This window comes from Athene cunicularia, assembly GCF_003259725.1.
Source record: "Athene cunicularia isolate RWA chromosome 5 unlocalized genomic scaffold, athCun1 chr5_part1, whole genome shotgun sequence".
NCBI classification, from domain to species: domain Eukaryota; kingdom Metazoa; phylum Chordata; class Aves; order Strigiformes; family Strigidae; genus Athene; species Athene cunicularia.
Window position 1 is genome coordinate 9,503,853 of NW_020799101.1, and position 16,921 is coordinate 9,520,773.

General features: G+C 45.9%; 1 protein-coding gene across 1 annotated transcript in view; it reads left to right on the top strand.

Annotated features, from left to right (window-relative positions):
* The window catches only part of RTN1 (reticulon 1), a 118,638-nt gene that overhangs the window by 66,635 nt on the left and 35,082 nt on the right, over positions 1–16,921 (top strand). Inside the window, exon 3 of the mRNA XM_026850119.1 lies at positions 3,425–4,207. Coding sequence (XP_026705920.1) covers positions 3,425–4,207 — 783 coding nt within the window. The remainder of the gene's footprint in view (positions 1–3,424; positions 4,208–16,921) is intronic.

Sequence of the window (16,921 nt, forward strand, 5' to 3'; positions counted from 1 at the left end):
TAAATTTTAGTGTCCTGGATCAAAGCCCTTTGACAGTGAACATTTGACAACAAACATCTCCAAGCTGAAATTTCCATTGCGTTGATGGCATCTAGAAGCATTTAAAAATCAGTTGTAATTTCCTTAAAAAGGCAGTCTGAGATTTCCTACCCTTAGAGAAATACCTAATTCCTATCCAAAACTGAGTGTGCATTTGTACACTTTCACACAAAAAAAAAGAGATAGAAAAAGTCTACCGCAGTTGTGAGTTTATCCTGCCTGCAACAGCTTGAAACTTTAGATTATTTAGAGTCCCATTTTAGTTCTCTTATTTGACTGGGTGACATCACGTGCTACCTCTGAGACATGCTGGTTTTTATCCATTTACACTTTTTGCACTGAAAGGTAATTAAGATCTTCAGGCATTAATTGTCATTTATTCAGTCTTTGGCGATTGTTCAAGGCTACCTTCGTGACACTTGATAACTGTATCCCATGAAAACAGCTGAATAATGTGTGGCTGAACCTCATGGCTGCTGCCTTACTGGGAGGCACTGGTGTGGTCAGTGTAACTGCTGGCATAGAAATGTTCCTCTCCATGGGCAAAGAGGATCCCCAGCACTGCCCAAACAGCCCTGGGAGGTCACACCACCTTGCATCAGGGTGCTGGAAAGCCAAAAGAGCTGCTTATCTATCGTGTTAAGGAAAGAACCAGGAATCCTCCTTTAGGGCCTGGATCCCACAGGGTGTTTTCTCCGGATTTCCCCCCTTTCCCACAGCTGGGGAACCCAGACTCCACGTTCATAAGCGAGGAAGAAATGTAAAACCTGCCCTTGCTATTTCTACCCAGTGACCCAGCAAAGTCGTTGCTCCTAGATACCCCTCAAGCATTCTGGCAAAGCCCCCAGTTCCCCCCTACTTGGATCAGGACTTTTGAAAATGGTTTTCTTTTAATTACTGGCCATCATCTTTCTGGGGAAGGAAGACGTAGTCTGTTCATATGCCGCACTGGTGCTGAAAGGCTGTGGGTATTTATACGTTTCCCTGTGCCAGCGGTAAATGTGACACCCTGCTGCTGGCCACAAAGGACTTTTTTGTTTGCAAGGTAAATGCCATGGCTGAGAGTTACAAACTGCCAGGGTGGGCAGGAGTGGGGTGAAGCTGAGGGATGATGCGTTGCTGTGCTACGAGGGCTGGCGGTCACATGCCTGTTTGGACACGTGCCGGATTAAGTCACTGCTCAGGGAGAAAATGCTCACATGCGGTAATGCAGGAGAGTGGTGCAGCTCCGATGGGCTTCCTGCAGCCAGAGGAAAAGGATGCAGAGACTCCTGCTCAGCGTGGCTGATGGAACAGAAACTTCCCAGCATCCAGGTGTTGTAACAGTCCCAAACACCTTAATCCTGTCTGCAGCTGTGCTCTGGGTTGCAGAGGACTTTCTCATGAGAGAGGGTTGTGTTACAAGAGAGCTGTCTTGTTGGAGGAGCTGCAGACATGACAACAATACGTGCTCAAAATTGCTGATGACATGTGTTGGCAGATGCACAACCCAAAGTTGCTTGGAGGGCTGTGGGGAGGTTGTTTTTCTTGCCCATCTTCCAGCAGGGTGTCATGGCTCAGGTGCTATCATTAAAACCTCCCCCTTTACCAGATTCCTCTTGGCAAAGGCATATGATCAGGAAGAAATCAGCTATCCTATTTGCCATTAGAAATTAAGTTGAAATAGCCAGAAATAGTGGGTTTTTTCCCGGGTCACATCTGATGCAATCTCTCTCCCACCCTCTGATGTAGAGGAGCTTCCAGAGGTGATCGACACAGCTGGGTGAATTTAGTGGGCTGACGCCAGTGGCTGCGCCCAAAGCAGGGCTGGCCTGAAGGCAGATACTCACGAGTAGTGGGCACAGGTCAGCTTGGGGCTTCCTACAGCTGCAATTGAGGGGCTGGAAACCTCCCCCCACCCCGCTGTGGTCCCCAGATGTGCAGACACAGGCCTCTTCACCAGCATCAGCAGGAGAAACCTTGGGGGTCTCTTCTTGAACCCTCACCATCTGCAATGCCATTTGGTGACCCCTTCACATTAATAATGATATAAAGTCAGTGAATGAGCACTTGAGAGTCCAGGAGACAAACTTCTGTGTGCTCGATGGCTGTTCCATCATGATTGGGGAATTCTGCCTTTTTTTTTCCCCCAGAGGGAGGGTCTTGCGTGTGACTGGCAGCTATCTCTGGGTCAGTGAAGTGCAAGGTGGCAACCAGCAATCAGGAGGTGGTGGCTGGGTGCTGGCAGGGGATCAGGTACAAACTGCTGCCGTGCTCCCCCTTGGCACAGGCAGGGCCAGGTGGCCCGGCTGGCCTTGCTGCCCGTGCACCAGGAGCAGCCCAGGTTTGAGGCTGGCTGATGGCTCTCTGAATCATCAAGTGAAGCCTGTTCCCCATGCAGTAACTCAAGATAGCCGCTGGTGCACCTCATGCTGCCTCTGTCGCCTCTTATTGTGAATACTTTACAGACAATTTTATTTTCTGTGTTATGTCATTAGAAAATCCCATGTGGTAAAGGGATATAGAGAGAGGCCGAACAAGTAGGAAGTCTGGTGCTGGGTTCTCTTCTAGTATGGGATGTGGGCGCCTTCCTAATCCTGGGTGACCAGACAGCCTTTTCAACTGCCCATTTTCAGTCTCTTAAGTAGATCTTCTTCCAGTGTGAGCTGGAAAATGCAGAGAATATTTTTGTTTCAAATTTTGAGTAACAAGTTGATCAGTCATTATTTTCATTAATGTAGTTCTTAATGATATTAAGAATTACAGTTTAAAAAAAAAGTTTCATTTTTTTGACCCAACTGGGATAAAAGCAGACAGAGAATTCACTATAAACCCTCCTGCCAAAAAAACCCCAACCACCAAGCACCAAAAAGTCTGAGAAAAGTTTCTCACCTGGAATTTTTCACACCAGAAAGTTAAAGTTTGGCAAAATTTCTAGTAACTACGCATGGGTTGTTATGATCAGTGGTGCCAGGAATGCACCAGCCTCATGTGAGTGTCCCCAGAACAGACCCATATCCTTTGGCGACAGTCAGATACAGTCACACATGGCCTGAGCCCACATTCCTCATGACTGGTGATTTTCCGGGTGAAACCATATTGCTGAGCCACTGGCCAAGCACTGACCAGCATTGCCTTGTGGCTCAGATTTTTCCCCAGTAAATTATGCTAATGATACTTCTTTTATAATGAGTATGTGGATGGGAAGTGCTCTGTAAGGACAAGCTGTTATTACTGTTAGTCATCCCAGACGGGGAGACTTTCTGCCTGTATTACCATCCCTGCTAGAGGGATCTGTGCTGGCATGAAATCTATTGTGTTTGTTGCCTAAGCAGCCAGAAAACCTTATTTTTAACTTTTTTTTTTTTTTTTCTGTTTTTTTTCCTCCTTTCTTTCTGGGTGGCAGAACCGTCCGGCTCAGAATCACAGGGCAAAGGCAGCCTGTCGGAGGATGAACTCATCAGTGCCATCAAGGAAGCAAAAAGCTTTTCCTTTGAGACCCCAGAGGTGCAGCGGTCACCAGCCCCTTCCACTGAGAAGAGAGACCAGCGGGTCAAACCTGGGCGCCCCGCTGTCTCCTCACCCCTGGATAATGAAGCCAGCAGTGCCGAGTCAGGGGACTCGGAGATTGAGCTGGTCTCAGAGGACCCAATGGCTGCTGAGGAGGTGCTGCACTCCAACTACATGACCTTCAGCCACATTGGAGGGCCCCCTCCATCGCCCGCCTCCCCCTCCATCCAGTACAGCATCCTGCGGGAGGAGCGGGAGGCTGAGCTCGACAGCGAGCTCATCATTGAGTCCTGTGATGCCTCATCGGCCTCCGAAGAGAGCCCAAAGAGGGAGCAGGACTCCCCTCTGATGAAGCCCATGGTCATGGACATTATCAAGGAAGAGAACGGCTCACGCACTGACACGTCAGACTATGAAGCCAGTAAAACGACAGAGAGCAGGATGAACAGGGAAAACCTGGCAGAGTCTGCGTCCTACCTGAAATGCTCCTTTGTTGCACCGAAAATAGGTGCTGAGCCCCCAACCTCTGCTGTCAGCACCGAGGAGCTGAAGGAAAGAATAATCCTGAAGAAGCCCATTGAAGAAACTGTTGTTAACCAAAGTAAAGTGTCTTCCAAGGACTCTGGCAAAAGAAGTCCCTTGGCTTCACCTTTACTGCCGTTTTTAAATAAGCAGAAAGGTAAATGCAGATGTTTATGTTGTTTTTTGCAGTGCTGCTGAGAAGGGGGAGGAGGGAGAAGTGCCTGTTCCTCACAGGGGAGATGTTAGTGGCGCCAAGCAGGGGGAGCTGCTGGCACTGGATAACCTCATTTTGAACATGAGCACACATCATCTCTGACCTTTCCGTCCTCTTCTTTTGCTCTTTTCCTTTCCTGTAGGAAAAAAATAATAATACCAGCAACATAATTTTTAGCCTTAAGCCTATAGATACTGGATCAAGCAGGAACTTCAGTAACATAAGGCTGGTTCATACACCAGGCATCTGGAGGACAAAGAACAACATATGATCATTTTTCCTTTGAAATAGTACCTGCCTTGCCCCAGGGAAAAGGTGCAATCAGGGAGGTGGTCCTCTTCCTCCCAGGTGTGAGGACAATGTTTTGGAAAATACATTTAGGAAAAAATAAAGATTTGGAGGAGGAGAGGTGTTGGGTTTGGTGGGTCTAAGTGTTTCCAAAACTGGTGCAGCTTAAACAAATCTCTCTCATGGTGGCTGACACCCTCGATCCTGAATAATGAGGGGTTTGTGTATGTTTCCAGGCTAGTGCAGGGAGGTGGGTGGCTTGGGGTACTCATCCCAGCTCTGTGTGCCTTGGGGGGCATCCTGTGTGTCCCTCTGAAAGTCCCTTCCCTAATCCAGCTTTGGGAAAGGGAAGGCAGGACGCTCCCCTGGTACTCAGGGGAGCTCAGGGGCCCTTGTCTCCCTGTAGGATCCCTTCAAAGCCAGTGTAGAGCCAGCCAGGCCCAGGCTTGCTGTGCCAGGCACTGAGATCTGACTGGAGCCACCAAGCCTCTAGAGCCACCACTGACTTTTGGTCTGAGCTAAGCCCTGAGGACCAAGGGGTAGCACACGGTCACTGCACACTGACACTGCTGGGGTCCCTGCAGCCTGTAACTGGCTTAGTGCACAAGAGAAAAAGTCATTTTATTCTTTGCAAGATGCCAGCTCTAAATAGCCAGGACCTTTGTGTGCCTCTGGCTTTGTAGGCTCACATGGGAGGGAGGGACACTGGGACTGCCCCATGCCTGCCCTGGTTCCCCTCTGCCATCTCCACAGCTCTTCGGTCGGATGTTGTTTTGCAGTTCAGAGAGCTGCTGCTTACTTGTGAAGAGCTGGATACAGATGGAGGGGACGACAACCCCATCCCTGCTGCTTAGAGAGCATCTTCTTCCTCAGTCTATGTTTGTGCAGACAATCGTTCGACCACATGATAGCCTGGAGATGTGACAGATACATTTAAGTGGCACTCTTTTACAAGTGATTTATCTAGAGCTGTGAACCCAAGCGTGCAAGTCTAGTGAGGAAACAGCACGAACTTGCACGATGTGCTGAGGACTGCGAGATCTGTAGTGCAATAAAATATGTTAATACTGATATTCTTAGCGGTAATGAACTAATGACATTAATAGGCTGAATAAGAAACATGATTATTGCTTCTGTTTTCCTGCCAGATTCTCAGTGTTCACAATGTCACACTGTGCGTCTCTTAACTCTCTCATGCATAGGGTAAGGTCCAACCATTCCTTTCCCCCTTCCCCAATTCCCCTTTTGTAGGACTCACCCAGGCCTTGCCCAAACCCTAGAAGCTGTAGGGCTGATTGTATTTACCTTACTCACCCTTCCTGCAGTGTCTAGCATTGCGTCTCTGCGGCCATGCTGTGTTCTGTGTGTTGTTCTGGGCAGACGACTAACAATTTCATCTTGGATTTGGGGAAGGTAGTTGGGGAATATCACACAGACAGCTAGTTGCCTGCCCCTCTATTTTGAGATTTCAGACCTTATTACATTTCTTAGTCCTCCTTGATCTTATTCAGATTTTTTGGGCTTAACTATTGTGTCTCATTTAATTTCTGTCGTTGACTAAACTGAGGCTAACAGAGGCTTGTTCTCAAATGGTGATCAGAGAAAATCCCTGTCTCTGTGAGCAGACTTTCTCCCTGTGTCACAATGTGTTCTTGTTTCCTATCTGTATCCCACTAGGACAGCAGTGGCAGGAACTTTTCCTCCTGGACAGACACAAGACAGCTAATTACTATTTGGCCGTGTGCAGAGGACTAGTTTAGTACGTGCTTTTCTCCCTTGAGACACTCCAGTGCCTAAGGCAAAGAAAACAAAAACATATAAAACCTCTCATGATTATTGCTAAAACTTGTGTAACTTTTTAAAGCTGACTTCAAGGTGTGGGGAGGTGGGCTTAAGATAAGAAAATATGGATGATGGGGGGGTCCAGTTTATGCTACCTTCCAGTCACAGGTATTTGCTGCATGGGTTACTGTGTCTGGGCCCTACTTAAATTTTTATGTTGAAGGTAGGGTATGGAGCTCTCCTTCTGACCTGGGAAGGAGAGCTTGTCCCTCACTCAGAGAATTCACGTGAAACCCTTCAGTTTTTCCATTATCAGAGGTGAACTGGGGGATGTGTTAATGTGCTTGGTGGAACCAGACCATCCCCCATGGGTCCTCCCAGGCTCCATCAGCCTTGAGCTGCATTGGCTGGCAAGGAAATGATGTGTCAGAGCACATCCAAGGGACAGGGATTGCTTTCATAGCATCAGCTTCAGGTCTTGGCAGAGCTTTACATCACGGCATCATGTATGTGACATACGCCAACTCAGATGCACCTAGCAGGCATTTGGCACTGGTCACGCTCAGCCAAAGTGAGACAAATAGAGGGAGATGTAGCAGTGCCACACAGTGGAGGTACAGCAGTACGATGTCTCCCAAAGCAATAGTGTCATCATTCATTAAGAGAATTATCTTAATGATAGTTGTCTATCATTAAGAGAATACTAACAAGGTGTGATGATGTACTTGATAAAAGATAGAAAGCAGAAAAACCTTCATTGCTTCCTGTTACGTCCTTGTTACACACCACCTCAGAAGCGCTGTGCTACCACCACACATCCTTATTAAGATGGAATGGTTCACAGGGTCCGGGTGGGGACTGATCCCCCTATGGCCATGGCAAGTCCTACCTGAGTTCAGGTCAGTGCTAGCCCAGGGTTTCTGGAGATTCATAGGGAACTGCAGAATCAAGTCAAGCTGTTCAACACGCCTGGTGGTGTTTTTGACACCCGGCTATAGACCTTTCTGTGGCCCTTGCCCAGCTTATAGCCACATCAATGTAATTAAAATAATCAGCCATCAGTTTCGCGTGTGTTAACCATTTCACAGTGTGAAATGTGAGTGGCTCATCAGAAGAGTTTGCCCCAGGCTGGCAACAAAATTGGTTTTGAGTGCACACTCCCGGAAACTGAGAAGCTGTGCAGAGTGAAAACCCAGAGTTCAGCCTGACCCCAGGAACAGTCTTGCTGACTGTGTTGCTGCCAGCCTGCGGCTTAATCTCTCGGAGACCTTTCTGGTGTGTCTGCTAGGTGTGCTGAAATCACGGGCATCCTCCTGAAGTAACAAGGTGGAGCACAGCAAGTGCATGTGTGGTTTGTGCAGTGATAACTCAATGTCTCTGCTTAACGTCTGTTGCCATCCAGTGGCAATAACAAAAATGAGCAGTGACTTCCTACCTCCATTTTACTGGAGCTGACTATCACGATTTGAAAGGGTGAAGCTATTCCCGTGTCATTAACCACTAAGCAGCCCCGCTCGCTCTTCCGCAGGGTCAGAAAGGTCACATTGCTTGCTGCAGCACAGGCTTGGTTTTGGCCAGAGTTGTGCAGTTGCTACCTGTGTTACCAACGCCTTTCCTCCTGCAGAGCAAAGAGAGGAAGGCAAAGCTGTAGCAAGACATTTACTTTTCAGCTGTTGCTTGCCCCCATCACTTGGGGCACCTCCTCCCAGAGGTGGATACAGCCCTTATACAACAGGGCTTAGAGCACATCTGTCTGTGGCTCTGCAGGAAAGGAGGTTGCCAGCTGTTTCTTTTTTGTTTCTTTTTTTTTTAAATATTCTATCACAGAGAAGGAAGTCCAGATGCATTTGTGTTTTCCAGTAGCCAGAGCAAGGAATACTGATTTTTAGGTTTGTTCTAAGAAAACACTGTCTTACAACAGATTTTCACAAACTGTGTAAAATTAATACAACTAATTGGTGTGGCCTGCACAGCGCTGTGACATTGCATAGCCCAGGTGACATCCAGGCTGGGCTTGCACATGGTTTGGGCATGTAGGACATTTCAGAAAAGACCTGCTGTCCTAGAAACATGCATCTTTTGTCCTGAAGCAGTTTGCAAGAAGTCCGGAAGAAGCCTGGACCAAGGCATGGGAAGGAGCATTTTGGTTGAGTCCTTTCCTGTCTTCTCTTGCCGTGCCTGTCAGTAGCCCTCTGCCAGGGTGGCCTGGCTTACCACATGCTGGTGTTCCACAGCCTGGGGACCTGGTCCTGGGCAGAGATTTCCCTTATGCTGGGGCATCATGTTTCTCTCCAGCCTCTCCTTCAATGACAATATTAGGAGATTCCTTCTGCTTGATCCATTTAATGAAACATGCAGCAGCTTGTTATCTTTCAGATCAGATGTCTGAGGCAGGGTCCTGCTGGAAATTCAGTCATATAAAATTCACCATTTAAAATGGTGTCTGCAGCACAGTCCTATGCCACCCTACTATGAGGGATCCTGATTTTTATGACTTATGAAAGGCTTTTGTAGCATTAATCTGGTTAGTCCCCTATAAGTGTGTCCTTACCTCATACCCTTCATTGCTGCTGTGGCTCTAAGCACCCATGAAGGATACCAAGGTTCACGGCCACCCACCTCTATGTGGTGGCCTGGTGTCTCTCCAGTAGTGTCACAAGCTGCAGTCAGGATCACTTCTGGTTTTGGGGTGACACTGGCAAATGCCCCAGGTTGAAGAACATGTTTCCCCTCCTCCCTGGTGCCTCTTATGCCGCTCCATGGTGTCCAGGGCTGTCATGTGGTAGAGAAGTACAAAGCACTGTGGGCTTTTCCCCTTTAATCTCTCACTCCGTCCACCCCTGTTTGGTGCCACAGACAAACTGGTTTTACAGTTTCTCAAGGAGATGGTTTTCCGGCAGAGATCTGGGAGAGACCTTAAGTTATTGGGAATGCTTTTTGTTCAGTAAAACATTGTCTGCATCATGTTAGCACGTCCCTGCTGTTGGAGGAGTTGCTAGTGAGGCATTTTTCCGTGGGAAGGCGATGTTTGGTGGGGTGATTTAGCAATCTGAGGCTCATTTCTCATCTGCGTGCTTTCACCAGGCTGGCTCTGCAATCAGCAGCAAGCCAGGCCACGGCTTAAGCATACGGTAATGTTAGTTTAATATTTTAGTGCCATCTGCTCTAAGTGCCTCCACACTCTGGCCCATCTGTTTTGCGTGCTTAAATTTGCTTTTTATGGAGCTCCGGTAGCTTTGCATCCTTCGGAAAGTCCCTGCTTGGAAAAGGTGTAGGGGAGAGGGGTGTCATGCCTGGGGCTGGAGTGTCTTTACCTTGTGCTGCTGTAGGAGGAGCGGTGTAAAACCTGCCTGGAGAAGTAAACATGTGAATCTAGGCCTGGCCTTGGCACAAAATCTTTGAGTACATTGGTGAACCTCTGTGTGCTTGCCACCCACATGGAATAATTTAGGTGGGAAGGGACCTGTGAAGGTCTCTGGTCCAATCACTTGCTCAAAGCAGTTTGGTCAGGTTGCTCAGGGCCTTGTCTACCTGTCCATCTTTTCAGCAAAGGCAGAGGATTAGGAGTAGCTGAGCGTTGGAGCCTGCAAATCTGGGTCAGGCCCGTGATGCCACCTCAGCACCACTAGCTGCAGGCATACTGCAGAGCAGAGTAAAGGAGAGATACCACTCAATGTAGCTTCATACAGTGTGGGCTGGCAGGAACTTCACAAGGTCCAGAAAGCCCATCTCCTGGCCCACAGACAGGATTCCTAGTAGAGCGCTCTTGACAGATGCTTGTGACTCATTTGGAAAGCCCTCTGTTGGCAGATCCTCTAGCAGCTCCCAAGTGTCTATCAAAAACAGTTACCATTCTTCCATCCTTCTTTACATTAGGCTAAGCAGTTCTAGCTTCTTCAGTTTTTCTTCTCTGTTCATGTTTTTGAGGTTTCTAAACTGTCTTCTTGTTTCTTTCATTCTTTTCTACCTTGGTTGGATCCTTCTTGAAGCAAAATGGAGAGGCAGCTTTCATGGAGGCCATCCTCATGTTGATGATGGGTTTATTGCCTGCCCTACAGCCTAGGACGAGCCCACTGCAGCAGCACAACACTAAGTTCCATTGCTGCAAGGGGGATCTCTCCTGTATTGCTTGGAAATGTCTGTTCAGACTTCGGTAGCAAGCTGTGCTGACTGTATTTCCCTACTTGGACTGATTTGACTGTTCATTTTCTGTATGGTAACAGGAATGGAGGAATTTTTGCAGGGTTGGGGAAGCCTACTGGAAAAAATTGAGCTAACCATGATAGTCTTGCCCATTTCTGGGAAATGGAGAACTTGAATGAGTTACAGCTCAGATGGTTGAATGCCAGCTTAAGTGGTCTTGCTCACTTAACGCAGAGCAGATGAATCTATGGGGACAGGTGTTTTCCAAGAACCATTAGCAGAATTGAGTGGAAGAGGTCCTGCAGGCATGACTTACAACTTTTCCACAAATCTCCTGGACTTGTTGCCTGAGCGAAATGGTTTATTTTTCTCCTGGGCTGTCTGATTCCACAGCCCTCTTTGGTTCACAGATCTGCTCTTACTCTGCTGTGTGCATGGCCCTTCCCCAGTCTACCTTCTTTAGGAGCTGTTAATGTGCACTCTCAGTTGCAAACCAGTGAAAGAGCTTAAGTGTAGAGAGTCTTAGAGGAAGAAATGACACCTGCACTGCTAAACCCCATGCTAGAGACACACCTGGAGCACTGGCAATCAGTCTGTTCAGGCCAGCCTTCTCCTTTCATACCTCTTTTTGACTTCCCTGATGTAAAGTCAGGGATGAATTTAAGACTAAGGTGGTGGGCAGGAGAAAATGCAGCTAAGGCATCCTTCAGTCTGCTTTTGTCTCTCTGCTCTGATGCATGTTTTTCCTTGGCTTTGTGGCCTAGCAACCCAAAGTTATGGACAAAATGACCAATTAGCTATTTATTGGCTAGATTGATTAAAAAAGATCAATAAAGACTAAGAAAACAGTTCTAAATGGAAGCAAAGCATATGAGGCATGCAGAGCTGCAGCAAGGGGTGAGGGGTGATGGGTGATTTTCTTTCTGAGAATAGTTTTATACAGGAATTTACCTTTCCATGGTAAATTCTTGGTATTTGGGTAGGTTTAATGGTGGATTGGTAGATTGCTTTGCAATTCTGCTTTCACTCTGTTCAGAGAATCTAAAAAATGACTCTGAACATGTGATAGGACATAAACAGTGAGCTGTGATGACACAGACTCTACAGACACATTCAGATGGCCTCATTTTATGGGGTCTCACTCCAGAGACTTTCAAACTATTGAGGCAGTGGGATCCCAAACACCATCTCCAGCCACTCTGACTGGAGGAGTTTACCCAGCCCAGCTGAGCTGCCCCAGCAGCAACTCACAGGCATGTTCCTCTGCCCATGGAGGTGGAGAGGGAACTTCACAGCCACCGTTTTTCACTGTGGGCCAGGCAGTTGGAAATGATTCTGCCTTTGCAGCAGGCTACATCCCACCTCCCTATTTCTGGGCAGTTAATGCAATTCAGCTGCCACATGACAGCTTGTTATAACCATCAAGCTGTGATAACTCAACTGGAGCTGAGCTGGAGAAACCTGGAGACATGCAGGTCATGGTGGTGGAAATGAACAGCATGCAGACCAGCAGGTTTGTGCTGTACATAATTTATCTTCCCCTCCTCCCAGACTCTTTTTTTTTCAGGGAGAGAGGAGTGATTTTAGCACTTTCTGGCATCAGGAGTGTTGCAGAGGAGACAAGGAAAGCTGATAGATGGTCAGATGCTGGCTCTGGGGTTGTCCCTGGAGTCCTGGTCTGGTGGGAACATATCAGGGTCTCCTGAAGTGAGGAGCGGTCACTTAGAGGAGGTGCCTGAGCCCTGGAAAGGATCAGAGCAAACCGAAGAACAGGGGATCTTCTCTCCTTTCCCCAAATGATGGTTTGCTGGGGCGGTGGCTGGGATCAGTAACCACCAAATGCAATGATGCCCTCTCATGATTGGCACTATGCACATATACCAGAGCATAACCTTGATATGACCTTCAGAAATGTCTCACTACATCTCATGCCCTTCAGATCACAACCTGTGTTGTCCATAGCCTGAGCATTTGGCCCATTTTACCTCTGGAATCTGTTTCCTCTCCTCATTTTTAGCTGTGTTTGTAAAAATTACTCCCCATGTGTTGGGTAAGGTCAAACTTTTAACGTATATGTGTCAAAGCATCTTAAACACAGTGACTGGATGCTCAGAGGTGCTTTTAAAATCGGGCATAGCTTAATGTAGGAGGATCATAGGTCTTCTCTTGGGACTGCTATCCATTCCACTGCCTGTGTGCAAGTTAAGTACAAAGCTATAAAAATTTATAGGCCTTATCCTTCTGTTTTCATATATCTTCTCTTCAAGAGCAAAGGACTGCCTCTGAGGAACTGTCTGTCATAAGTCGTAGCACTCAAACAGAAGTATACAGACCTTTTTGATAGATGTGACACAAGATGGCCTTTATAAAATGTTTCTGCCAGGTCAAGATTACATCATGACCAGTAGGAAAAAAAAAAAGCGCTACTTGTTTGACTGTATTTGACTGTATACAGGTGCCTGATGTTTATGTCAAATGTTTAAATATCAAAGCCATGAATGGCAAAAAGTGTAAGCTAAGCACAGTGAGTAGTTGGGTATCTTTATACAAACAGAACCTGCTGAGAAGAGGAATGATATGTACTGTGTGAAGACCTATCTCCACATGCTGGGCTGCACAAGCCCACTGCTTGCTCTGCCCCTGCCTGTGTTCATGTTCATGTCCACGTTCGTGCCCTGCCAAGCCGAGCAACCAAGGTCGGCTCAGTCCTGCTCCTGGGGAAGGCTGCAAGGAGACAACTGCTCTGCTCACAAGCGATTTTTCTGTTCATCTGGACAAACCTCAGTTGCAGAAACACTCACAGTTGAAGCACTTTTTAGAAGCCAAAATCTTGACACAGTGTCCCTTTGGGTGTCTCTTGGTGTCAGTGATCAGTGACTCAACTTTCAGGCAAGGCTGTGACTATCTTATGACAGCCAGTTTTTCCCAGATGCTTAGATATAGAGATGCTTTGCCTGGATACTCCCAGCAAATCTCAAAGATTTGTTATTGATAGAGAAATCTAACACCTATTGATAGCTTTCCTGTGGCTGACATAATATACAGGAAGAAGAGATTTTTATTCTGGGCATAATGCAGTATATAATGAAGGGGAGAAGTTATACCAGCTGCAAGGCTTTCCTGTAAATGTTAAAGAACTCTTTCCATACCAATTCATATTTTTAGCTCAGAAGGTGCTTAGGAAAATTTATATACTATAAAACAAATTAGGTGAAGGAAAATAAAACTTCTTTTTTTTTTTTTTTTTTTTTTTTTAAAAATATTTTGCCCATTAATGCAATTTTATCATAAATGTAGTATTTTGCAGGGAACTTCTGGAATATTTTGTTCAGATCTGTTATAAGTGCTTCTGAACCTCTGCAGTGCTCTATGAGTCGGGATCAAGGGTTTTCACTAGTTTTATTGATTAATTCAAATGTAGAGTTTGGATTCATTTCAGGTCAGATTTAGATTTATGATCAAGGTCTGGTGATATAAAATACATCTCTAGTTCTCAAGGAGAGGTGAAATACAAACTTTTGAATGTCTCTGCCTGTTTCAGAGTGGATTAACACTCTAACTTTTCAGATGTTAAGCAGAATAAGGACTTCCCTGAGTACTGCTATTTGTGTCTGGTAGATAGCATGAAGTGAAAATTAATGTATTTGACTGTAGTGAAAGGAGGGTGTGTGATAGGAGATCTCCACTGGGAATAAAACCTGGAGGTGGGCATTGATTTTACTGGTGTTTTTCCTTAGCTTCTGAGAGTGCAATGCTGATTGGGGCATAATAGAAATACTGACTGAAAAGAAGTTTTTTTGGGTTTTGTGGGGTTTTTTTTTCTTTTTTTTTTTCTTTTCCTAGGGAGGCAGCTGTGTTCATGTCAGTTCAGAACAATATAGGCAATAGGGGACATGCAATAATCCAACAGTTCAAAGGGCTTGATTTCCCCCCTGAATAAAGAGTGTCTGGATTTTTTTTTTGTCATTTTGACTCTTAATCTTATCTTGATTACCACTTTCTTTTGGTTTAGTCCTCTGCAGTAATTTTTCTTTCTAACTCTTTTGTCCTTTACCCAACTTCGTCAATTTTGCCCACTGTTTTTTCCAGAAAGGCATCACAGATACCCTCTCTTCCTCGTATTGCTCTGCCAGCAGCTCAGTGGTTACATGGGAACTGCAGCAGTAAGAGGTCATTTTGGTCTTTTGCTTTCTCAGCATTTAATTTGTGTATGAAGAATACAAACAAGTATGGAAAAAAACTAATACTACAAGAAGACAGTTTGGTTTGGATGGCAATGATCTTCTACCTCCACCACAGGCCTGTGGTGGGGACATTTGGTGATGTCAAGATTGCTTAAATCAGCTCTAGCAATGAAAGTGAAGGTTTATCATTTTGGTGATGATAGATTTCACAAGTGCTCCGAGTCTGGGAGGCTCCAGCTGAGCATCATTTATGAAAATCTGGCATACAGAGATCCTTGAGCTTCTGAAATAGGTGTTTCTCCATTCAAGAGGACTGAGTGTTTGTTTCCTGCATATTCAGGGCTCAGAAGACACAAAGCATGACTGGTTTGCAAAGCCACATTTTGCAGCAGTGAATATTTCCTGGGGAAAAAACCCTGCTAGTTCGGCTGCTTTTAGGCGAAAGGCTCTTTGCTTTACCAGAAACTTCATTTTAGAGTTTATCTTCCTTGCAGCTTCAACTTGACTCACAGGTCTATGTACTGAAAGCCCATTGGTGTCGCTCAGAGAAACCCTTTCCCAACTTGTGCCATGAGATTTTATGTGGAATTAGGGATCTCTTCCAAAGGTTTCAGCTGGCGGTGGAGTTTGCTTCACATCACAGCTCCCCATAGGAGCCTTCTGTAACATGGGCACTGATTAGGTCTTCCTGGGTGCTGCCAGTCCTCCAGTACTTTCCTGCAATTCTCTAACATCACTGGAAAAGCTGTATGAGCTTTCTCACAGTTGATATGAAAATAATCCACAGCTCAGTTCATTATAGTGCAAACTACTGTGAGAGGTGACCTCCTGCAGAGCTGGGGTAACTTGAGAGACACAAAAAAGACAGAGTTAATCAGTATTACCTTTGCAAAAAGCTGTATCTTAGAGAGAGAAGGCTTCCAAGGCAGCAAATTTATTTGCATTAAGGATTTGGAATTAGACTATTCAGATTTCCAGGTAAAGTAGGGATCTTGTTAAGGACTGTCCCCCTTCAAACTGGATCCTAAAGAGTAATTTGCCAGGGAAACTGCTCTTGGTGTTGCTACATCATCTGGCTAGATGTAAGCACTGTTGGAGCAGCACATTTCATACAAATGAGGAAAATGTGAATTTTAAAAATTGCTTCTTATCTTTTGAATAGAAGGTGCAATGATATTGCAAAATTTAAGGGAAAAAGCAAATGCTAATTTCCAAGGTCTGATACCACCCACGGCCTGGCTTGTATAAACCCTCTGCCTTGCTTGATGTTACTTGGGATCCCCAGTGGTGAAGATGAAAATCCAGCCTCTGACAATCTCAGAGACACTGTTTTCACAGTTACTCATTTAAAAGCAACCTAGGATCTATGCTCCCTCAGTGAGTGCTGTTGGCAGAGGCAGGCATTGTACAGACAAGTTTTTCTGTTCTCTTTTAGAAATATAGACTGTTCCTTACAGAGGTAGAGAGGAGTTATTGCATACATCCTAATAAAATGCTGAAAACATCCACAAAACAAGGTCTGTATCTGGGTAACAAGCAAGAAAAAGAGTAAGAGAGCTTACAGAAAACCCAGCAGAGATTAATAGTCAGGATTTCTGAAGGTTACTTTATTGGTTAATGTACCATTGAAACACGAGCAGCTATGCTTACTTGCTTAGGTTAAGTGCAAGAGCTTTACCAAAGAATGGAAGTTACTCCCCAAAGCAAGAGAATGGGCTGTCTTCAACTGTTTGTCTCAGATGCCTGCACTGGAGCTGCTGGAGCTTTGCTGCTGAAATAGCAGGCCCATGTATACCCTTAGCTGAACATGAAAGGTTTATTGCTCCAACCAGGGAGACATAAAATGAGTGGGATTTAATAAAAGCCATAGTAGCAATTGTGCCTTCTGAAACGAGCACTCACCTATACACTTTGTTTGCACAGACAGTTACTGCAGCTGGATATTATGTGCTGACTCTGCTGCCTGGTGCTCGCAGACATGGTAATTGCACATGCAAACTGGGTCAGAAATTGTGTGTGCAGTTATGTCTGATGTTCCAGAGAAACAGCCCTCAGTCCTTGCAGGGAAAGGGTCTGAGTAGTGCAGTTTTGGGGGACTGAAGTGAGGATGGTTCAATCACAGTGACAGGACTACTAAAAAGAGTGAACCTGCAGATTTTGTCAATGCTGGGAGCCCCCATTTTCTCAGCACTGCAGGTTGCCAGCAAGGGGTAGTGAAACAGTTCAAATCTCCAGGCAAAGCGAGGAAGGAGATGATACT